This window comes from Coturnix japonica, chromosome 14, assembly GCF_054131305.1.
Source record: "Coturnix japonica strain WE chromosome 14, WE-NBRP24, whole genome shotgun sequence".
In the NCBI taxonomy this organism is placed as follows: Eukaryota; Metazoa; Chordata; class Aves; order Galliformes; family Phasianidae; genus Coturnix; species Coturnix japonica.
Genome location: NC_140676.1, coordinates 14,488,354 through 14,513,055, shown reverse-complemented (window position 1 = coordinate 14,513,055; position 24,702 = coordinate 14,488,354). Strand labels below are relative to the sequence as shown.

At 39.1% G+C, this 24,702-nt stretch overlaps 1 protein-coding gene and 1 long non-coding RNA gene across 9 annotated transcripts in view; one reads left to right on the top strand and one right to left on the bottom strand.

The window, feature by feature from the left end:
- RORA (RAR related orphan receptor A) overlaps positions 1-24,702 on the top strand; it is a 339,131-nt gene that overhangs the window by 297,344 nt on the left and 17,085 nt on the right. For 3 of the 5 annotated variants that reach the window (XM_015872508.2, XM_015872511.3, XM_015872510.3), the window contains 4 exons: positions 10,497-10,582; positions 19,904-20,045; positions 21,381-21,776; positions 24,455-24,576. In XM_015872508.2, the coding sequence (XP_015727994.1) occupies positions 10,497-10,582; positions 19,904-20,045; positions 21,381-21,776; positions 24,455-24,576 (746 nt within the window). The remainder of the gene's footprint in view (positions 1-10,496; positions 10,583-19,903; positions 20,046-21,380; positions 21,777-24,454; positions 24,577-24,702) is intronic. The other 2 variants (XM_085515032.1, XM_085515033.1) reach the window with 1 other exon arrangement.
- Positions 1,016-24,702, bottom strand: part of LOC116653922 (uncharacterized) — a 43,067-nt gene continuing 19,380 nt past the window's right edge. For 2 of the 4 annotated variants that reach the window (XR_004308559.2, XR_014934197.1), the window contains 4 exons: positions 19,836-20,071; positions 8,226-8,294; positions 5,970-6,133; positions 1,016-1,806 (listed from right to left, as the gene is read on the bottom strand). This is a non-coding gene — a long non-coding RNA (uncharacterized LOC116653922). Of the gene's footprint in view, positions 1,807-5,969; positions 6,134-8,225; positions 8,295-19,057; positions 19,146-19,835; positions 20,072-24,702 lie in introns of those variants that run through there. The other 2 variants (XR_014934198.1, XR_014934196.1) reach the window with 2 other exon arrangements.

Here is a 24,702-nt window from a genome sequence, read left to right as displayed (position 1 = left end):
TACTGCAGAACTTCAAAGGAGTTGCAGAACAAGTGCTCAGTATTGACTGCTATCTGAAACCAGACAGGTGGTGCTGGAGGGAGCTAAAGATGAGTGCATGCGGCTAGAAGGCTTTTTACTGTGCAGAGTTCTGAAGTTGGTTTTGGTTGTTATTGTTCATCTCTTAGGTGAATCATCAGAAAATGAAAATTTAAACTAGACATTTAGAGCACACCTTTGTGAGAAACTAATGATTCCACTTGGCATACAGCATCAAAGGAAGCCTTTTTAATGACATCAAATTTGTGTATAGCCAAAAAGAAAACAAAAAATCTCACAAATGCAAATTCAGTCTCTCCGGAATGATGGAGCTTTTCTACTTTGGGTGAAATGTTTTTTCCTGCTGCTTTTTCTTCTAGCAGCACATTCAGCTTTTGAGTGGTTTTTTTCCATCAAAGTACATGTCTTCTGCAAGGAAGTGGCTTCTTTACCAGCCATGTTTGTCTGGTTTCTACTTAATGATACAAAATGCTATTTCTCAATACATACAGTGATACATCCTGCAATTTATGCAGAGGCCAAGCCCTTCATAAAATTTTTGCTGCCTGGTGAAACGGCAGGATGAACGTGAATCATGACAAAACTCTTTGTTTAAAGGGATACTTACTTTATTGGGAAGGGAATATCTCGCTTTATCTTCTAGATGCTTTCCATATTCCATTTTCCAAACTGAATGTTGCTCACTCAGGATCAATAACTATTGAACTGCAATATGGCTTGGTTGAATAGTAAGTGTAACAGAAAGCTCAGGCACTGTGATGGAGAACAGGTAGGGGTGATGCTAAGCAGTGACAGCCTGCTCAGTACCTCCCAGCAGCTCTCAGGAATTATCGATTGATCTGAGAGCTGTGTGCACATGTGTAGAAAGAATCAAAATGCAGCATGGCCTACAGTCAGATTGAGTCTGGTTGATCTAATGTTTCTTTATCATTTCAGGAGTCTGTCCTCTTCTTAATTGAAGTTGTTAATAATTTTGGCACTATTGCAAGTGAAGTGAAATGCCACCCCTTTCCTCCCTCCCCTTACCATTGTTTGGGAAAGCTAGTATATGATCTTTCCTTAGTAAGTAGTAGTGCAATTTAGCTAGCACCTGATTAAATCTCATAAACTGCCAGGCAGTGTAACCATATGCCTTTGATTGGGGACTGAGATGATTGCATTCAAAGTATTGGTAATTTCAGACTGTTTTGAAACCCAGGAAAAATAACCCAGGTGAAGGCTGTTGTGCTGGCACACAGCTGTGTGCTGCTGATTTGCTGAACTGTCGCTTTAAATTAACAAGCAGTTGGTAATTTCATCTTTGTTTTTGTACAGCACAAAAAATATTAAGATGCTGCCATAGGTGAGAGAATCCTGTAAGAAATACCCACAGTGTGGACTGACACAAACACTAACTTGCTGCTTACTGAATAAACGCAGCAGCAACTCAGAACAGAAAAGCAGCCAGTGCTGCCAGTTACTCTGGTAATATCTCACACCTTTGTTGCTGCTGAAATGTGTATTTGGTGTAACTTCATCAAGAGCAGCGTTTTGGTGCTCTTCAATTAAAACTGTAAGCTTTGATTTTAGAAGTTTGGTTTTTTTTTAATAAGGAGGTTCAGACATCAGTCAGTATTGTCTGTGCTTTTGCGGCAACCTTTACATAAGCAGTGCAAAACACTGCAGGTATTTGAAGAACAGTGTTTGTTCGGAGGGCTACTGACTGGTTTCTTGGGTCTTAAGAGCAGGATGTAATACTTGGCAGTGCATACCAGTCACCTAAGATAGCTGTAGAGAGAAAGAGATAAAGAACGATTATCCTGATTACGTAGATAGAGAAAATGAGACAAGTACTAGTGTCCCCATTCACACAGCAAATCAGCGCTAGTCTGAAGATCGTAGTATCTATTTCTTGACAAGCAGTCCAGGGCACTGAATAAAATATATTATATTTCATTAAAGAAAATCACACGATTGCAGTGTCAGTGTGTTTTCTTCTGCTGTGAAAACCTGCTGTACTGCATTGCTTTACTTAACAAGAAGTATATTTAGCCTAGTCTTTAAATTAGTCATACTCCAGACCGTCTTCATTGTAGCCAATACATCTAGTGTTAATTTTCAGCCAAAGACGAGAAGAATAAAATAGTTGTTTACTCATAAGCAACTGAGCACCAAGGAAGAAAATGAAAAGCCAAAATATTAAGGGAAACAGTGGTGTTTTATTTAATGTGGAAATCATTTCTGACCACATTGAAATATTCAAACCAGTCTTAAAATGCCTTGGTTTGAAGGGCATAGAATATTGCACAGAAACTCTATTCCTGTTCTTTCCCATTAATTTTGGTTACTAATTCTTGTTACCTGTGTGGGGTCTAAAGAATGACCCTTGTAAAAAGGCACAGTTTGTGTTCACAGTTGGTGCTAAGGTTTTTCTTAGTTTTATTTTATCCTCAGGGGAGTTTATATCATTATTATATAATTTGCTGCTGTGTTCAACTCCTGGTTGTATTTCATCCATCCACAGAATTCTTACATAAGCTCATGAAAGTAGTAACAGAAATGGAGCTTTCAGAACCTCCTTGAGTTCACAAACTAAGATTTTAGTTGTATGTCCCATGAAGGAGTGAGAGGCTTTCCAAAAAACTGGTATTCCAGGTTCCTGGACAACAGAACGTGTCTAGATGGGGCAGTCCTGATTTTTTTGAGCCATAGTGGGTCATTCACTGCTTTGCCATTGTATCCTAGTCTGTGGTGTGGTTTCATAATGTGCCCATAGTTGTATCATGCTGGAATTATCTTTACCTGTCATTTCTTCAACAAGGGAAATCTAGTTTTTTCTAGATTTCTAGGGATCTAGTTTTCAACCTCAAATCAGATTGCAAGTCTTTTTCCATCAAAAACAGAAGGGAAAAAAGATCTTTCTGTTGCTTCATGATAGAAATGCTGAGATAACAAGTTGCATTTTGGGGTCAAAAAAGGATGACAGTATTTTTGGATGGATAAAGTCAAGACAGTGGAGGGAGATAAGATTGTAATACATTACAGAAGGAAAGTCATTTTAAGTTGCACACGTGAATGAGAGGGAGCAGACATTCTCTCTCTGATTTCCTCTAACAAGTTTTTAGCTTGTTTGTGCTTCCACATAGTTGCAGAAGTCTTAAATGTTGTGTTGGGAACTTCCTTTTGTTTTAATTGTTCGTTGCAGAGGTTAAGAATATTTTCATGGTCTATTAAAGTTTTTCTCAAGAGTTTTTTCATTTTAATATAACATTAACAATGCACAGAGACCTCACCACAAAACTTCACAGAAGTAGCTGTGCTTATTAGAGATCCTAAGCTATTTTCCATAGAGCCTCCTGTCATTATGCCTTCAAGTGTCTTTGTTGAAACCCATGCTTAATGTAATAGCAAGCTTAGGTTCCTCCATTTAAAATGTTCAAGTAAAATTTCCAAGTTTGAAGTCAAACAAAAAGCAAAAGTGTAAATGACCGTAGCCTAAGAATGTGAGCTCTTATAGCACTGTTCTCTCTGACGTGTCCAGATCAGTAACAAAAGCTGAAATAATTTAGATTTATTCCTAAAAGTTAGTCTTACAAGCCCCAAGGGGCTCATGTTGTTGTTCCATACTATTTATCATGCATCTCATTTAATACTCTTTGAAGCTGAATGTTTTTAGCGTTATGGAGTGCTGCACACTATCAGTTGACCTACTAAGTAGGGATCCAGCTGTTTTCAGGCCCAAAGATCTAGCCTTGGCATTGCAGCATTTCTGCCTTCTGTGTTTGAGGTGTTGCTCATGCTTTACTTTTAATTAGTACTTTGGCCACGTTCGTTTCTGCTCCACCCATCACACCCACGGACTTCAAAGGATTCATACCAGTATAACCCCTCTGTTTATTTCATTTTATTATTAGCGTGATTTCCTAAGGAAACGAGGCTGAGAGAGGTTGTTGTCTTTGTCTCGTTTTCTGCCCATCACCCCGGTCTTCCTCATTTCCAAAACAATTTTGAACTTCTGGTAAGCTGGAAAGCATTGGCAATCCCAAAGTGGTGCTCCTGCATGTTTTATGACAGCTGAAGAAAGATATTCCCCTGAGAGAAGCTGTACAGCTGAGAAAGCTGCTGTGATTTTAACCTTTCTAGACTCTAGAAAATCCAACCATGAGACACAGATTGCTGGAATAGCAGGTTTTTTAGTTTCATCACAAGGAATGACTTATTACTAGCTACACTACCACAATATCCAGCAGTCCTGCTCATGGCCAGAATGCCATTACGTGGAGGATTACACATAGAATAAACAGACCTTGCATGCAAGGAACAGACGCGAAAAGATGTAGAGCTTTTCTCCATCAGCTATTGATCAAAACAGTGTTCTAAAAGTGCCTCAGACATCTACCAACCAGATGTCAGCCTTAGAAGTACACAGGCTTTAAATATTTTAATATATATGAGTGGACAGATGGTCACTTAGCATAACGTATTAATGGAATGGGCAGAGCTGTGCTGCCACTAGCTTTTAGTTTAGTGGAATTGCAGTGTTTGTAAGCTGCAGGTGTTCAGAGGCAAGTAATTTGCAGCCAGCTCAAATTACTTAGGGTACATGACAGAGCAAATTATTTAGGTAATGAAGCTGAAAATGCAGGAAGATTAGAATATTATATAGTAAAATCATTCCTTGTTAATTCAGTTTGTGATCAGATATTATGTTGCTTTAAATACCACATTACATGCAGTACCCTTGTTTGAGTCAATGAATATGTATGAATATGTCAGTGAATATGTATGCCTCCTAATTTAATCAATATACTTACAAACAGCACTAGCAATGTCGTCTGGCACAGACTGCATCTCTTTAGAAGCAAGTTAGCCCAATTTGTATATGTATCATATTTTGTTCAAAGCCCTTCTGAATTAGCTGCAACATTCTCCATGCCCTCTGAAGCAAAGGATGTGTAAGCCACATTCAGGAAAGGCAATTTAAATATTCTTGAAGCAAAAGAAGGGATAACTACTTAGCAATACCTCAAGACTCAGGAGATTCCAACTCCTGTCTGACTGCACACCACCTTGAGCCTTGAGCAAAGTGTTCCTTTCAGTCAGCAGTTGCAATCATGGTGCTTGCACCATCTGAGCAGGATGCTTAGTGCCCATACACACAGCTTTTAAGAATTAAGTCCATTCTGACAGAATAACCAGTAGAAGCTTCTGTCCTTCTGAACTGAGGGCGTACACTTGGAATTTCTTGATATTGTATCTGGAGAGCTGAAAGGTGGGATCCAACAAGGGGCACTCTTACCTGAACACTGTCAGTGCACATAGGTGATGGGACCCGTATGTACTGCAGATGGGGAAAGGAGTACTACCTACATTAATTTTCCTTCCAGAAAATGCTTTTTTTAACTCAGAAAACAGAAGCAGAATTAGTAAGAAGGCAGTAGGTTTGACATTCTAAAAGTTAGGCTTGTAAATTAGTTATCAGTAAATTACTTCTCTGGTGATTGAAGAGGAGGCATCTCCATTTAGGGGTTCATTTTGCTTCTTCTGTATGAGATGAATCATGCCCCTTCTCTCGCTTTCTCTATCTTGCTTCCTCCCATTCTTTTTCTTTCTCCCTTCCCCATCAGTCTAGCAGCAGCCAGCACAATGACGTGAGCTAATTACCTGACCTTCAAGATAGCTCAGGTCAGCTAGGTGAATCTCACCTGACATGAAAGAACGGGACTGATTTTTGCTTGCACTGAAGAGTCTTTCCCAGGAAATCATACCTGAGGTTTCATACTTGTTCCAAAGTGGAAAATATAACATGATCTGTGTGAACTTAGAGTTTCAAAATAGCACTGGGAAAACATGAGGAGGAATAATATATACATACATACACACACGCACACACACACATATATATACGCAACAAATATCCCACACAAATATTTCACCAGAAACAAACATACCAGTCAGACGTTCTCATTAGGTGTCTGAAAAGTGTTGTCTCCAGTGAACTGATGATATGTTTTCCTGTGTTGAGGCTCAGTGCGTTTCTACTTAAATGTCAGAATTGGGGATAAAGATGCTCCTTGCTTTATCTGGCTGTACAGTGCTCTGTCCTGACTGGAGTCTGCCCAAGGAGTCAGAAAGAAAGGAACTGTTACGATGAACTCATCCAGATCATTTCCTTATCAATGCAGAATTAGTTTTCCTGCTGTTGCTCAAACCAGAGAAACAACAAAGTGACATTTTGTGATGTGGGAATTAATAAAAAGGGAGAGGCTGTCTGGAGGGGTTGGTTGGGGACAGACTGAAAATGGCAGGCAAGCCCAGGGAAGGGAAAGAAGTGAAGGCTGGAGCAGGAAGGAATAAGGGAAATTCTTCTGTTACAGACATCAACAAAAGATGTTGTTTAGTTCTCTCTCTGGTTGTCTGGTAGGCATGGTCACTAGGAATTAGGTGGAGATAATCACGTAATTTAAGCATACCAGAGTTACTTAAGAAAATTGCCAGGTAAAGACACAATAGATGAAGGAAGAAAAATGGTTCGGCAGACAAAGCTTTTTTTCCCTTACAATGCTTGGGCTCGAGTTACTGTTTTGTCTGATAACAACCAAATCAAGGAGTCTACACTCAGTTTTCCTGCTGTAAAATGCAGGCCACGCAGTATCACAGCAGAAGGGGGATATATTTCTTGGAGACTGCCAGACTTGTCCGTGATACTAAAATCAAATACTCAGAGAGGTCTTAATGGATGTCAGATTCCCTTTACTGTAAGACCAGTTTGCCTTGTGTTTGACATGAGTTCCTAACAATTACTACCTCTGATACTCTACTACCTTTCGCCCTTATTGGCTGCTTCTTTCCCTCAGAAGCTATTTCTCTAGCAATTTGTTCAGTGCTTGAGGTGGGTCTTTGTGCTTAAGTTTGTATGTGTTGCTTTTGGTGGTTTGTTTGGGCTTTTCTTCCTATTCATTACTGCCTTTGGTAGAGGACATTACTGGTAGTATTGTGGAGCACTGTTATTTCAGGGTGTGACAGATTCTCAGGCCTTTAATCTAGAAATACAAATGACATCTGTCACCTGGATATCTGTGGCGGTTTCTAAGCAACCACAAGAGTTTATTTTTTTTTCTGCATTTGATATTTAAGAAACAATTAGCTCATGCATGAACCAGAAACAGCCGGAGCACCGCCTCTGGAGACAGAAATTGTAAACTGTAATTTAGGCTAATTCTAGTCTGAAACATGAATTACAGTATTTTATAGAATCTTGGAAAAATATACTGTATAAATATATGTAAGCACAGAACAGGTACAATTAATTTGAACTCGGCAGGAAGCTCCAAGTAACTCAGGGAATGTGAGAAACCAAGTTGGAACATATTCTTGACATGTAAAAATATTTCCCACCTGTCTTGTTTGCATAAGAACAAGGTTTTAGCAAGTACATATTTGCATGTCAAAGTTATAAGTGGGGAAAATATTTTCACCCTCATAAGAAAAATGCATAATCTTGGCACAGGCAATTTGCATTTAGTAAATTTAAACTATCTAAGTCCTTTCATGCTATATGGAAAGTGTATGAACTTGTGACAAGAGATTCCATTTCAATGAGCTGATTTGCAAAGGCAGCCACGTAGAGCAGTAATTGATCTGATGTCTTTCCATGCATTAATTTGTAATACAATTGGTTGTGGCAGTCCCAAGTAATTTATGCTTCTGAGTTTCATCCCACTGTTCTGTACCTTGAAGTGAAACATTAAGTTGTAGTTGTAAATGTTGTGTGCTCTTGAAAGCAAGTACCTCACAGGTGTAGTAAACTCTAGGAAATTTGGAATTCTGAAGTGATTCTGGATTTCATGTTGCTGTTCATATGGCCAGTGGTCAGCACATACTGGTAGAGATGGAGACTGAATCTGTGTAGATTCTCTTCTAACAATAAGACACCCTGGCAAATGCGTTTGGGACTAATTATTGCACCTTTTAGACTATTAGTAAGCTAGCTTTAGGCCATGACTTTGAAGGCATGTTACATTCCTTCAGAAATAGTCTGCAAATGTCCTGTTGCTTAAGAGACGGAGATTGCATAGACAGGCTTCATGGGTGATTTAGCTAATATGCTGGAGATTGTAGATAAACAGGATCCAATTATATCATACCTCTTCATAATAAGGCAGTAATTATGTATATAAAAGCAAATTGTGAAAAAAATATATTACCATGTAGCTGTTCAGATGAGCTTTATCACTACTGCCCCGTCAATGGTGTTGGAGAAGGCCGGTGATTTCCTGTAGCAGAGTAGAAAAACAATCAGAGATCAAATAGGCATAACTGGGAATCAACAGATCTATTCCAGAGTCTACTCATGGGATTTTGCTTTGAATCTGAACTTTACACTGCACAAATTTTGAACGTCAGAGAATTTCAGTCTGTTACTCAATTTGGGAAAGTGAAGTTAAGTGTTAACTTAAGTGAGGGGAGAGGAGTTCTGCTCCCCGTTCTGCTCAGAAGCTGTTCATAATGATTAATGCATGGAACAAATTAATAAAATAATTTACACTTTGTTTTTCCCCCTTTTATTATTTCACTTCTGCTTCATGTTGTTTAATGTGTTAGCTACGAGCAAGGTGAAATTAAAACACTTTCCAGAGGACTGCAAGGCAGAAGTATTTGTTTACTTAAGTATCCTAAACAGACATTTTAATTTCAGCCTTCTGTTGCTGCAAGGAAAGTGCGGGATTCGATGTCAAGAATGCAGAAATCTTTATGGTAGAAGCAGATGCAGGTGGAGTGAGGTCTTGTACTACAAATAGATTTTGAAAGCTGCTGATAGGAAAATACCAGGCAAACAACACCGCAGTCCCTGAGCTGTTGAGTACTGCTTTCCTCAGCTGAGCATTTCAGATGCTATTAGGTTCTTAGGAACAAAAGGGTTTCTTCAAGGAACTACTTATGTGATCTGTTCACTGCATTTGATACAGTCCTGAGAATATTCTGAACTAGTCTTTTAGCACAGCTAGTGCTGTGCCATCCACCAATGCTGCGTTTGGCCTGATCTGGAGCCATGGTGCTGTGCTGCAGTGAAGCGAAGCGCAGAGAAGTACTAGGAGATTATTCTTGTTGTAATAAGATGATTCTCGTTAACAACAAGCAGTTGGTTAGGGATTCAATGGCATGTAAAATACAGTGTTTCAAAGAGTAGACATGACTTTTTGAATGCCTTGTTGAGAGTACAGCAAGGTTAAGCTAATGCATTATCTTAGATGTGATTTTATGTGTTGTCACAGTATGGATAACCATAAACTGGATGAAATAAAGGCTCTCTGAGGCAATCAAGCATCTTGAGAATGGATTTCAGTTCCTCACAGGAGATTAACTGCACTTCTGATGTTTAATAAATCACACAGCGAGAGATACAGCCAGAGTTGTATTTGTATTCCTTTTCAGTGTAATCTGGTTCAGGAAAATTAATGTAGCCCAACCCAACACAATTGCAAAACAGAAAGTGCATTCTTAGGATTCTGTTATCTACATGGTACGTACACCCTGTATGTTTGTGTGAGCACATGCAAGCATAGGTAAACTGCTGACTGTTGGTCTTTGAAATTATAAACTAATGTCTCGGCATGGACTTATGTAAAAGACACTTGGCTTGCAAAATGACTGCAGTGATATCTGGAAATGCAGCTGAAGAGATATTCCTGAGGAGTTGTGATTTAGGCCTACATACAAAGAGTTCTGTCACACAGTAAACTGAATTACATATGCCATATTACATTGCATTTCACGTATGTTACAAATATATATGAAATCTAATAAATAAAAACCAGAGCTTTCCTATCATGTCTTTCTATGGTGTTTTCAAGGCTAAGTCATCTCATTTGTTTTCTGTATTTTGAATAGAATACTGCTGTGTTTTCCTCCCTCATTTGCTCTGTGGGAGCTAATATACAAATGCATACTGATTATTCAATTTAGCTATTCGAATTTTGGAATTATTGTGTAAAACACAGTTACTATTTACCATGCTACTTCTCTTTTTTGTTGGCCAGTTATGTGAGCTGGATGGCATGATCAAGACTTCTCTGGTAAAGATGTTGCATTCATTTTCAGGCAGGGCAAACTTGAAAGTTACCTGCTACAGCCAGAGTTAAGACTGGAAGAAACCATTCCAGTGTCTTCCTAGCTCTTTGGCCAAAATGTGAACTCCCCTGCTCTTTTTGGCTTTGAAATGCTGATTCCAGCCTTCTTGTGGGTTCTTAAACACCTTCTCAAATGACCCATTTTAATAACCCAAAAGCTATTATATAATGAGCAGACATAATTTAGTCCAAAGCTCTAGGGGACCCTCGGAGTTCAGCAATGAATAGTTAATGCAGTATAATGTTTAGCAGGTTATTAGTTTTCACTGTACAAATGCTGATCAGGGAATGCTTTTATAAGGTGTTTAAAAGGAAATGTAATTAACTGGTTGTGTGCTTCTGTTGCAGCTCAAATTGAAATTATTCCATGCAAGATCTGTGGAGACAAATCATCAGGAATCCATTATGGTGTCATTACATGTGAAGGCTGCAAGGTAAGGGTCTAAAATTTTAAGTTTTGAAACAGTGTTTGGCCTTTGAATAGTGATTGTTTTCCTTCCTTTTTTAAAGAGCAACTATTACATGGAAGTTGAATCAGTAGATTTCATTTCAAAGAATATGAAATCAATTGGTGAGTCTGAAGTACTGTTTTCATTTGGGTTTTTAAGAGGTATTTTTGTGACACACACCTTCTCCCTCAGAGCCTTCAGGACAGGCTCAAAAAATCATGCACTTTCGCTGCATGTGCTCTGAACGGTCTCTCTGTGAAGAAGCAGAAGAGGTATAAAAAGATGAACCAGTTCTAGCATATCTCAAATGATCTGCTGTGCAGATGCACTTGAGAAGAATTTGTGGTTTTCTTGATTCTCTCTCCACATTTTTTGCTTTGTAAATTGCTGTGTATCAGTGTTGAAATGGCTATGGTGAGAGCTCTCTGACTTCTTGTCTTTCTTCTACAACCCGCTACAGTTAAAAATCTATTCTGTTTTGTCTGGAAGATGCTGTTGTGCCGATACCACTTGCTGCTGGTGTTAAACATAAATGTCCAAGTCTTTCTGTGAGCAGTGCCTGTTTCTTGCAGTGTAGCTCATTGTTGTGTTAAGGTTTAAGATTTTTGATTTTTTTTCTGGATTTATACCTTTTGAAGCTCTAGTGAAAAAGAATTACATCAGAAGCATGTATGTTTTGTTCAGTTTGTCCCTCACAAACAAGAACTATATCAGACAATGCTTTCATTAGTCCACAATGCTGTGAAGCCAAACATTGATGAGGGGATTGAGTGCACCCTCAGTGAGCTTGAAGACAGCACCAAGTTGGGAGGGAGTGTTGATCTGCCTGAGGGGAGAAAGGCACTACAGAGGGACCTGGATAGACTGGATGTGCCAAGGTTAACTGTATGAGTTTCAATAGGGCCAAGTGTCTGGTCCTGCATTTTGGTCACAACAACCCCAGGCAATCCTACAGGCTTGGGGAGGTGTGGCTGGAAAGCTGCCTGATGGAAAGGGACCTTGGTGTGCTCATGGACAGTCAGCTGAATATGAGCCAGCAGTGTGCCCAGGCGTCCAAGAGGGCCAATGGCATCCTGGCTTGTATCAGAAATGGTGTGATGAGCAGGACTAGGGAAGTCATCCTGCCCCTGTACTCAGCATTGGTGAGGCCTCACTTTGTGTACTGCATTCAGTTTTGGGCACCTCTGTACAGAAAAGACATGGAGGTGCTGGAGCAGGTCCAAAGAAGGGCAACAAGGTTTGTGAAGGGCTTGGGAGAGCATGGCCTGTGAGGAGAGACCGAAGGAACTGGGGCTGTTTAGTCTGGGGAAAAGGAGGCTGAGGGGGAAACCTTATTGCTCTCTTCCAATACCTGAAACTCCACTGAGAGTGGAGTTGGTCTCTTCTCACTGGTTGCAGGTGACAGGACAAGGGGAAATGGCCTCAAGTTGCACCAGGGTAAGTTTAGGTTGGATATCAGGAAGAACTTCTTTGCAGAAAGGGTTGTTAAACACTGGAATAGGCTCCCCGGGGAGGTGGTTGAGTCACCGTGCCTGGATGTGTTTAAAAACCATTTGGATGTGGTGCTCAGAGACAGGATTTATTGGAGGGTTGTTAGAATTGGGGTAGTATGGTTAGGGTGTGGTTGGATTTGATGATCTTTAAGGTCTTTTCCAGCCTGAGTGATTCTGTGATTCCTTTTTGTTACAGAGTTACAGCACTAGCTTGAGAATGACAGTTTGTACAGCAGTGCTGTAGCTTGCTGCTTTCTTTATACAAGTATGTGTAGGAGTCCCATGCTGATCGGTTTTCCACTAATAATCTACATTTCAGAAATTATATTTATTGGTAGGTTTTAGTGTGCTCTCCTGACATGCTTGATATTACCTTTAATCTTCAAAGAAGTTAATTCCTTGCTTTCACACTATAGCAATTTCTTCTTTCTTTTTTCATGGAAAATTTTAATGTTTTCATTCTCACATTGTCTCACTCATGCGAAAGTATTGGTAAAAAAGAAGAAAAAATCCCAAGAGTGTTAAAATGATCCATGACTTCACAACATGCCCTTTTTGACAGGTGTTGCTATGGAAAAATGCAGGAAATCCACTAAAAATGCATTTGATAATAAAGCTTCTTGCAGTTAACATCATTTATCTATCACACATCAGCTTTGCAATGTGGCAGACATTTACCTGGGCAGTTCAGCTGTATGGAATAGAAGACCAGGCAGTTACATTCAGTGTTCAAGACCCTTTAATCTTTAAAGGTCTGGACCAGTATACCTGACAGGCTGCCTCAGGATCCCCGATGAGCATCACTGTCAACAGACTGAGGTTAGCATAATACTAACACTCATCCGTGCAGAAAACAGGGCTTTCTCAACTTGGCTTGTTGCAGAACAGGAACAGTCTGCTGAAGGGAAGGAAAGTTGCCAACTGTATTATCTTTTGCTTCATCTTAATGCATGTCTTTGGCACTGTTTTCTCCTAAGCCCTGTATGTGAGAAAAACCCCCAACAAAAGCAGCAGGATGACCACAGACAGCAGCAGCACGTACCATATTCACAGGCACGTTAGTTAGCATGTAGATGGTAAGAGCTTAGCACTGCAGCTTAGAGAGAAGTATCTACTGAGCATTTCTCCATCAGAGTGACTGTGGCTTCCCAGGAATAATGTAAACATGAGTTATGAGGAGAAAAGCCCTTTTTGTGCCTCTCAGCAGCCAGAACAAAAGATGCTAGCTGGGAGTGAGAAATTCATGTGGAATTCCTTACTTACTAGAAAAAACAGGATTCAAACTCCATATAAATTGAGCTCTCTGGAGGTCTGTGCAGCCCTTAATTTGCTCTAGAATGATCAGCATTCAGAAAGGGCAGAAGGAAGAACAAGCAAGCCAGTCTGCTCAGCACACTGAAACCTGTTCGAACCTTGAAAGTGGCATATGCGTGAGTAAAGAAGACAGAATGAAGTTAGGCATTTCTCTTTCTCTTGAAGCAGCAGAATAGCCATACAATTTCAAGCAGCTTTTTAAAGTTGATGGTTAACAACTTAAGTTATTTCCCTTCGAGGAGGCAAATAAATCTGAAGCTCACTGTTCTTGTACTGCCAGATCCTGGATGACCTGCAAGTAGTGGAAGATAAGGGAGCTCTAGTGAGGACAAGTCACAGGAAGAGTTTACATGATAGTGGCCACAAAGCATTTAAAATACCCTGCTATAGCAGATGGATTTTGTTTGTGCTAAGCACTTCCACAGTAATGTCAACAAAGTCTCACCCAACAGAACTATTTTGGCTGGTGGAAAAGTTGGCATAACTTGGCTTCTGCCAAACGAGCCAGGTGTTTATTGGTCTGGAGTTCTTTGTTTTGTTTTTTGTTGTTGGGTTTTTGTGTTGTTGTCTTTCTTCCCCCTGAAGTGCATTTCCCAGGTTTTCTGTGGCTGTGATCTCTGCAGGTTTGAGCATGCTTACAATTGCTCTTCATGTTATGTTAAACCTTCTTTCATAAAAACTACTTTGTTATGAAGAGCTAGTTCCCAGCCCTACACTGATTCCTGGAGCCAATGGCTTCCTCGGTAGACAGACCCGCAGAAGTCAGTGAGTCTCTGCACAGATGTACAAACTTATCCATGTGCATCAGATTGCAGGATCAGGGCCTTAATCATCACAAGGGAACAGCTGTGCTGCTGCCCTCTCAAGTCAGGCCTGTCAGGGATGACCTACAGGCAGGAAAGCAGCAGCAAGGTAGGATTTTTTCAGCTCCCTTACTGTTTTTCGTTCTCCTTCAGTGTGACTGTTAATGTTTGTTAATAGCAAACTTAACTTAAATACTACTGTTTAAATACTAAGAACTATCAACAACATAATTTATTTAAAATATAAAATAAAGCTTTAGTTGCAAAGATGTACTTTGAGGACTTAATCTCTGTCATGCATGTAGTCACAGAAGAGCTCTGGTTAAAGTGATTTCTGCTGATCCTGTTTATTGTCCTGCAACGTTTTAGCCCTTCCATTTCATATAACAAAGTTTTCACACCAGTTTTTCTTGCTATATTTAATTTCATATACTAGAGTTGAAGACTTTTGCTGAAGTCAAGTAGTGTTTCCTGAGAAGTTTTGATTTCCTACCTTGCAATGAGATTACTGGCTGTTTTTGTGATGCTATTGGCTGTATTTTACACAGATGTCACCAAGTACTCCTAACCCATCAACCTATTTGTCTGATTTGAGTGCAGTAAAAAAATAAATAAATAACAACACCCCCTATTTCTCTCCTAACTGAAAAATGACGTTTGTAGCCAAGCTCTGTTTTATATTTGAGCTGGGAGGGATTATTATAGATAAAGAAAATTTTGAAAGGCTTCTTCTATCTGACCATTGCTGATATCCAATATATGTCACACAGTGAGATGGAAGAGAACAAGAGTCATTTAAGACCTAACTGAGAAGCATGGATGAAGGATGCCTCTCTGTTGCATAACTCAGAAATAAGAGTTTATTCTCATATTTAATATTGAAAATAGTACTGTAGAAGCACTACTGAAAGAACTAATATCTGTATGGAGCACTTGTTCAGCTGTTAGTTGTAGGAACTCATTAAAAATGTTTTGCTCTGTGCTAGGTGCTATGGTGTGAGAGGAGCCTGGTCTGTATACAGCCATACTCATTTATCACACCTAAAGGTTCTGTCTAATGCTTTCTGCTTCATATTGGCTTGTTGACCTGTTATCAAATTAACTGATTTATTTATTTAAGTTCTGGCCAATTACTCTTAGGAGTCCCTCCCTTCTCTTCCCTCGCCCCCTGGGTATGAGCAGTAGATACTGTTTGACATGTTATGAAGAATTAGACGGAACTGAAACAGTTGTACAGATCAGTAAATGCATCTTTCTTTAAAATTAGTTCAACTTTTTTAAGAGAGACATCAGCAGCATCTTTGATACTACAAGGAGAAATTGATGTCAGAAAACACTTGAATGTTTCAAAAGCATTTACTTTGAAACAAATATTTTGTCAGTGAACTGTCTTCAAAGTTGAAGATGCAGTTTACTTGCTTTGACTGTCAGCAGTGATGGTTCATGCTCAAATGACCCCCAATTGTATTAGTATGACACCTCTATTTAAACGCCTGCAGTTGATCTCAGAACCATCCATGCAGGGCTCTGCTGTGCATTTCTTTTCTTTTCAAAGCTTTATAACTCCTAGCTTCTGTCTCCTGTGTTTTCTTAGACATCAAGTGGTGGTGTTCATTGCAAACACAGGATCATCCCTATTTGTTAGTTCAGGAAACGATACTTGGCGTCATTTCCCATCTTGCATTTCTTTTTTCCATTTGGACATTTGCTGTGTGCAGCAGTTGATGTTTCATTACTGTCACGGTGTTGTGGTAAACATGTGCCTCTAATTCGTGCTATTGAGATGTTTTAATTTTTTGCCTAACCAATTGCAAGTAAAACATCTCAGAAAATTCATTATCTGCATTACCAAAAGGGCTCATAAGCTTTCTATAACCTCATAAGCAAAATCCATTTCCTATATTTGATATGTAGGTAAAACTGAACATTTTCCTCTATTCTCAGTGGTGCTGTAACTTCGATAGCAAATACTTTCTTGACAGTTCCTTTAAAAATATTTTCATGGTATTCTTTTCCCCCGTAACTAAAAGCGTGTTTGTTGTCACGAAAGGGTTAAAATCCACTCTGAATATTTACATTTCTTATATTTGGAAGTATATTTTTCTGACGCTTCTTTGAAGAAAATTGGATGTAGTTGGCAATAGAAAAACGCAAAAGAACGAACCCTCCCAACTAATTGTTAATTGCTCAGAATATTGCAAAACTTAATGATACGTGGAAGACTTTAAGTATTAGCCATAAATCATGGGATTATGAATAAGTCTTTTTTGTCACGGGCTTGCTTACAGTCATTCCAAAACGTCTGCCATTAGAATGCAGCAAGGCAGCTGTCAGCTGTTTTCTTGTAATTAAACAGCCAATGAGCAGCTAATTAAGACATATGTGTATACAGAAATGGAAGTGGGTATTTTAATGAACTGTAGGAATCAATTCATTAAATGAAAATTTGTCAAAAGACCAAACATGAGATCAGCATTTCAACCCATGCTGCACCGGAGAAGGGAGTCTGTGTGGTGAGATTTGTGACATCAGAGAATCACAGCAGGATTTTTCCCCTTGGAAGCATGAAGCTTAGACACAGACGTCTGTAGTACAGTGCCATTGAACAGTAAAGCTACTGGAACTATTAATAGACTGTGAAGACTGCTATTTACATTTCAAAGTTCTTTTTTAACAAGTTGTTATTCAAACTGACTTGCAGATGAAAAGTTCTTGTGCCCTTTTTTTTTCCGAACTTGATTTTTTGGCAGCATATGAAAAACCATATATTGTTTTGTATATAAATAGGAGCCTGAAATGCAGAGATGGCTTGTAATCTGCTCTTCACTTCTTCTGGCACTGTGTTAATACAGCAACATAAAAGGGGAGATGGGCAAAGCTCAATGACGCCTCATCAAAATCAGCTGCCTCTTTATCCTGACATCAGAAGGCGGCAGGGCTCCACACACTCACAAACACTCTGATACCAGACCTTGGCTCAGCCCATGCCATCAGTCAGAGCGGTGTAACATGGCGACAGCTTTTAGTGGAGGGACAGTTTTGTTGGTTTGTTTGATCAAGAAGGGTCTGATCTGCCTGTGGCCCATTATGCAATCGGATGAATGTCAGATGATGGTTGTTATGAACATGCATGCAATTAAGAGTATGTGGCTTGGGCTGGTTTGCATAATGATTGAATGTATACACGTGTACCACACATGCATACACCTCCTCCTTCCTGATGGAAAAATTATAGCCAGCCCTGTGCCTCTGGCAAGGGGAAAATAGCACAACATAGTACAGTGTTTCTCCTTCTCCTAATAGAAGAAAAGGAAGCAACTAGTAGGGAAACTGTATTTACTCACTAAAGGCACCTGTAAGAAGGGGCTTCACCACATACCTTCAGAATGATATGAGATACCAAGGACCACCAAAAGGTTAGAAAGATCACAGGTAAATGTCAACAACATTAAAAAAAAAAAAAAAAAAAAAAAGTTTTCTGATTAAAAGACTTGATTTGAATGAAGTTTAACCGTATTGTTACTGCTATCCCAAATCTCACAATATTTCTGAGCTCTAGAAGAGTTCAGATTCACTTCTAAGATTTGAGGCAAAGTTTTTTCTGCTTTAGGTACTGCTGATGTTTCCAGCATGCCCATGTAATATTGCATGGTTTGTCTTTAAAAGCACTTTTCTACATCTGTGATTTGTAAAGTGCAAGAGCTTTTAAAGGCCAGAATTTCAGGCAGTTCTGCTCTACTGAAAACTTAGCTTCGAGCTGTAACTTAGCTGATATATTGTATACTAAAATGTATTGAGCAGCTACGTCTCTAGGGAACATCTGGAAGAAGCAAAGAGCTCAGTATTTTCTCCATTATAATACTAAAAATAATCCTCAGTTTGACAGCAGTATTCTTAATAGAGAGAAATAGGCCTAATGGGCAATACAGACACAGTGCAGGTCCCAGTTAAAAGAAAATGGAGAGATCGTTGAGGTTATTGGGCCAGTTTCAGTTTAGATATTGATAAAGCTGACTTACAGGATCTCAGTGGTGGCGGATAATGTAATACAGTCACTCATCAATGAGCACATCATTCAGGGCAACTGATGAAGTGTTGAGAGAACCGAGTATCTTAAGGGACTGATAATGCAGAGATGTAGAACCTTGATCAGTAAATCATCACTCACGCTGATACCTAATCCTGTTTTTCCAGTGAATCGCATTGTTCTTGCATGTACTGGAGTGACAGGCTCCACTAAGGATGCAATCAGATCTGGAAATTAAGCTGTCTACTTATCTAAGACCTGGTTCGTCCAGGGGGATCCGTTGTTGTGCTGGAGTGATGCCTAGAAATTTCCTTGGTGTTTTAGGTTTTCTTTAAGGTGAAAAGCACTCAGAGCTCAGTATGTGCAGCGCTTTCAGTCTAAGTGACTTCTACCACCTCACTATTGACAAACATTAGTTGAAGATCAGTCAGATAGAAACCAAGACCAGAATAAATGGTCAGTTTCCTCATTTTTATTTTAAACTTCACCTTTCACCATTAAAGCTTAACTGGTGAAGATTTTTTTCCTTTCAAAATGTGGAGCATATGGCTTTAACTCAATATTTTGTCATTCTCCTGTCTGCAGGGAACTTGCTAGGTAGCCTCTTACTTGTCATGCAGAAGCCCTTGTTTATTTCACCAAGTGTCTAAACAGAGTGTACATGTGCTGAGGGACTCCAGAATATGGTCTTTGAATAAACAGAAGATTGGTAAAAGTCCAACTTTAATTAAAGGGTGCCTGGTCTTTCTGAGGAGGTATTTTCTTTGCAGCGGTGTTAATTAATCCATTATGTGGCAACATAAAACTAAAATACTGTGCTCACTGATCTCAGATGCCTCTTTAGAATGACTACATCTTCTCAGAATCCTTGTGAAGTAGGCATTACACACACCAGCTTATGTTTGGGCAGTCTGTGGCAAAAAAGATGAAATGAACTTCAAAACAAGCAGCTGGCACAGTGATTAATAATCTGCGCATTCTGGTGGAGAGAACTGAGTTGTATCTACTGCTCAGCGTTCCAGAGTTATTTTTTCTCTGGGGAAGGGTTTTCCATTCTAGTTGACTCAAAAGGAAAACAAGTATATAGAACTTGTTTCAGCTTCCCCCTTATCCTCTTAGAAATCTAAACCCTGCACGGAGTTGAATGAAAACTCAGTTGTCAGCATCGAACTATTCAAAACAAAACATTAAAAAAATATATTCTTCATAGAAGGAACTGTATCATTTAGTGTATTTTTCAACACATACATACACTGGTGAGGCTGAACATCAGAGCCTGCTACTGTCATCTCCAAGAGCAGAAAAGGGGATCAAATCGAACTAACTAGCTGTTGAATCCTACCTGTTTTGGATATCCATGCTGATCAAGAAATGATAAGGAAACCTAGGTTTATAATTATCTCATTTGGAAATAATCAGCGTGCCATGCATCACATGGAATCTATACAAATCAGTGAAGAAATATGCATGTCACAATGCCATTTCGTTAATTGTTTCCTACTGTTTACTGTTTTTTTGTTGTTTACAGGGAAAAAAAACCCTCTTAACTCCCTTTAGTGACTATAGTGCACTTGAACTTCACTTTCAGTTAGGTACGGTACCTCTCAGAGTTTTTATTCTCTCCATTAGTTAACAGCTTCTTGACTTGTATTTTGCAATGCAATCGCAGGGCTTTTTCAGAAGGAGTCAGCAAAGCAATGCTACGTACTCCTGTCCTCGTCAGAAGAACTGTTTGATTGACCGAACCAGTAGAAACCGCTGCCAGCACTGTCGATTACAGAAATGCCTTGCTGTGGGGATGTCTCGAGATGGTAAGCTCTGCTGAACCCCAGTTTAACTGCAAAAAGTAAAATAATACTGAGTACACTGTGCATTCACCTGAAATAACAAAGGATTTAAAAGTTACTGCACAGCAAGCTGATTACTGAGATCAGAGTGATTTTTGTGTTCAGTATTTCAATAAATTAGGGGACATAGGAAGTTCCTGTTCAGTTGGTTTTCAGCTCCTCTGTTGCAGTTCACAGGTAAGTTCTTTGTCTTTGGTCACTTGTAGATGCAGTTTCTATTCTAATGTTAATACTTCCTCTCTGTATTCATTCCGATTTGTGGCGTCCTGTAGCTGCAGGTAACATTGCTTTATTGATAGGGACCAGAACTGTTTTACAATATACACAGAAGTTAAATGTGTGTAAAAAGAATAATGGAAAAAATACAAAGAGAAAATGAGTGAAGTGTTTTTCCAAGCCCATGTTGTGGGCCATGTTTTGTCAAAGTTCCAGGGCTTTAAATATTGAGCTCAAAATTAAACTGAGTGTAATGATGAAAATCCACTTATCAGTAAAATGGAAGCAAACATAACTGACATTAGAAGTGGATCTGCAGCTGATATTAGTGCACCTCCTCCAAAGATGTAATGGAGTTGCCATCAATTAACCAATTTGAAGGTTTAATACAAGTGTTTTCACTTGTATTTGACAGCAGTGTTGCATGTTGTATGCATACATGTGCGTTACTCTACACACACAAGGCCCAAGTAAGGAGATAAGTGTTCAGATTGTATTTACTTTTTAAAGTACATTGTCTTATTTTTTTTATTGGGCTTGAAACCAAAAACCTGAAATGGTACTGCCTAGTTCTGATAATGACTCGTTCCTCAGGTATGTTTGCTTTTCTGTAAAAGGATATAAGGTGGTAGCCATCTTCCTAAACTATGAGGCTTTTACAGCTGACACTGGCCCCAGAAGTCATGTAATGTATTCTTAGGAAGTGTTAAGAATTGTGAATATGCAGCTGGTAGTAATTGAACAGTTCATCTCTCCACTTTTCTAGGTGAGATTTGAATGCTCAAGAGATGCACGGTCGATACAGTGGATATAAAAGAAAATCTTCTAGGCACAGAAGTGGAAAGCTAATGAATTAAGCTAAAACAGTAACTTCTAACAGTCATCTTCAATAGCATGCTAAGTACACAAAAAGAGTATGTGATGCTGCTATGTTACCTGTAATTGACAGGAAGGATTCATAGGTCTACCCATTTTGCTGATTCACATTTTATACCGTGCCTTTCAGTGTAGTATTAAAGACCCAAGACACATAAAAATCACTGCTGAGTAATAGAAATGAAACGTTTTGTTTTTGTATTTCAGCTGTGAAGTTTGGTCGAATGTCAAAAAAGCAGAGGGACAGCCTGTATGCAGAGGTGCAGAAACATCGAATGCAGCAGCAGCAGCGAGATCATCAGCAGCAGCCAGGAGAGGCAGAACCACTAACACCAACGTACAATATCACCACCAATGGGTTAACAGAGCTACATGACGACCTCAGTAATTACATTGATGGGCATACCCCTGAAGGTAGCAAAGCAGACTCTGCAGTTAGCAGCTTCTACTTAGACATACAACCTTCTCCAGATCAGTCGGGTCTTGATATTAATGGAATCAAACCAGAACCAATATGTGACTACACACCAGCATCGGGCTTCTTCCCTTATTGTTCTTTTACAAATGGGGAGACCTCTCCAACTGTGTCCATGGCAGAATTAGGTAATGAGAGAGAAAAACTTCCATTGTAATTGTCTTGATAGTACCCATTAAAAAATAAAATGACACATTTAGCCAGGTGATAGCGAGAATGCTGCTTCAGGACAGCTGTGAGCATGTATGGGCATTCTTCTGTGAAGTGCACAATACCCTAATTAGTTGTGGTGCATGGTTGAACACAGTACAGAAGTGGACTAAAAGCCACATAAGCTTGTCGTTGATCAGATCTAGTAGTATTGTTTTTGTTTTCAATTCATGTAATAGCATGTTCTGTATACTTCTTAACAAGATAATTGGTTGTGCTGAGGAAATGGAGTATTTCTTTATTTGAAGATTTATATATATATTTTTTAACATTTAATCTTCTTTTTTATTAGCTCAATTCTCTGTTTCCTAACAAAAAGTTATATGGACTATTTTTTTTTCTGCTCTTTACCTGTACCTGGGGAATGTGGAACCAAAACATCAGTCTAATCTGAGGGCAGTTCACCATTCTAGTGGCTGAACAGAATCTGGCTCCAGACTTGAGAAAAAATTTCAATGTAGCATGTTTTGACAGTTTCCCTAAGATCCGTATATTAACCGCATTAATTAGCACATTTTCCTTTAAACTTTCCCCTCAGTGATTATAGGAAGGCTGAATTCCATTACTATGACTTGTTAGCATCTGGGTCTTATGTTAGAGAGCCGTGTGTCAAGTGGTTATAAGCAAAATGAAGCAAGACGTTACAGAAATGACTTTAAGATTCTGGTACTTATACATGCAATCAGGAGTTTAAAACATTTATTTTGTTTGTTTAATGGCATTTTTTTCTACATGTTTCAATATGAAAATGACCTAAAAATTGAAAAAATTATCTACTTCAAGATAATCTGTCACTTTTGTTGTCGGTTTTAATTAGAGGCAAGTATTTGGTGAGAAATTCTGCTTGTTTTAGTTTATGTTCTTCTGAGAAATTTTGCAGAGAGAAAGGGACAATATTTTTCATGTCCTTATGTTGTAGAGTGCAGTTCTCTGCAATATTATGTGTTGTGACAGCCAAAACATTGCATCTCACTTGAGTTCAAACACCTCCAGTAACAGATGAAGTAAAAGCAAAAAGAAAAAAACTAAGATAAACACTATTCTTACAGCTTTGTCTCAGTCAAGTGATTGTTAATGTTCTCATGGGAATTACTAAATGATGAACATTAAAACTACAGAAAAAAAGAAAGGGCTTTTCCTTCTTAGGCCAGGTATTCAGTTTGGAGCACTAGCATAAGATAAGTTTGTCATATTCCTTACCTTTATTTACATAGTGATTGCATGTAAACCCTATGGAACGTGATTTGGTGCCCAGCACTGACATTGCCCAACAACCTCTGAAGAATGTTTGTCTTCTAGACTGATGTTTCAATTTAGGAAGGTGGGGCTGTTCAATGAAAGTATTTAAGTGTATGCTTAAATACAGTCCAGAACTGAGGCTGAGGTTAGTGAATAACATGGTAATATTTCACTTTCTGTATCCTGCAAGGGCATAGGAATAATGCTGTCAGATGCTGACAGTAAGAAAAATAAGTGTTTTAAGTACACACTGGTCAACAAATATTGCACTGAAATACACCAAAGCTCTACACCCATGTTCACGATCACCAGCCTTACTCAGTTCCAACAAGCAGTGGGACACCACCCACTAGATCACGGTGCTCAAAGCTCCATGCAGCCTGGCCTTGAGCACTTCTAGGGACAGGGCATCCGCAGTTTCTTCCCAATATCTGATCTGAACCTATCCTCTTTTAGTTTAAAGCTATTACCCCTTGTCCTGTCACTACACTCCCTGATAGAGTCCCTTATCTACCCATTACTACCACATTATTCTCTGCAGGGCTGATGTTTTGGGACCGCCCCCACTCAGATGCAGGACCTTGCACTTGTGGCTTTAAGCTTTCCTTTTAGCAGCTGGTCTAATCTGCAGAAGTACCAACTGCAGAACGGTGTGAGACAAGTCTACTTGTCATATGCTAAAATATGAGACAAGACAAATACAAAGAGTCAGGGCAGAAAAGTGGAAGACTTTTAAGACTGAATACTATTTCATAGCATAATTCTTAGCCCAGGTTTCAAAGCTGACTTTATTTTACTAAAAGCAGCAAGACCTCTTACTGAATTGACAGGAGTTTGAATGATTTCACAGAGTTTTGCCTTTATCTCTCAAGCTTTTTGATCTTGCAAGCTTTCTTTGGCACCTGCTGCCTTGTAGGAAGTAAGTTTGTCCCAAATACAGTATTCTTTATTCAAAAATAAATTCAAGTCCACCTAAATATCTTAAAAATTAGTGAAAGGATTCTGCTTTGTGTAACTTAAAATATCAGAGCTGCATTGTGAGTGTAAGCAATGTGTGTGTGTGTGTGTGTGTGTACAGAGTGCCCTCTAATGGCTGCATTGGGCCCATGAGGAGCTAGGCAAGGTATGTTAACATCCAGAATTCTGTTTTGTTTACTGCAGCGTTAGCAGTTTGCATTGATTTATTTTTAAGGGAAAAAAAAAAAAAAAATCCAAGGAGATATTAAATTAAAGCATTTCTTTTAACAGCTAAGCTTTCCTGCAGCTCCCAGTTGTAACTGGAATATGTTCATCTTCTCATGTCTGAAGGTATAGCTTTGCATTTTTAATGTGTGCAACTTTCTGGTCTTTCCTTTAGAACATCTTGCACAGAATATTTCCAAGTCTCACATGGAAACTTGCCAGTACTTGAGAGAGGAGCTACAGCAGATAACATGGCAGACTTTTCTGCAGGAAGAAATCGAGAACTATCAGAACAAGGTATAAAAGCATGCCAAACTCTGGCATGCTTTTTTAAAGCATGGTTTTTCCATAACACACTGAAAAAATCACTTTTTCACTGCTTTCTGTTCAGTATCAGGAACGTACATTTTTGTGTGTTTTCAA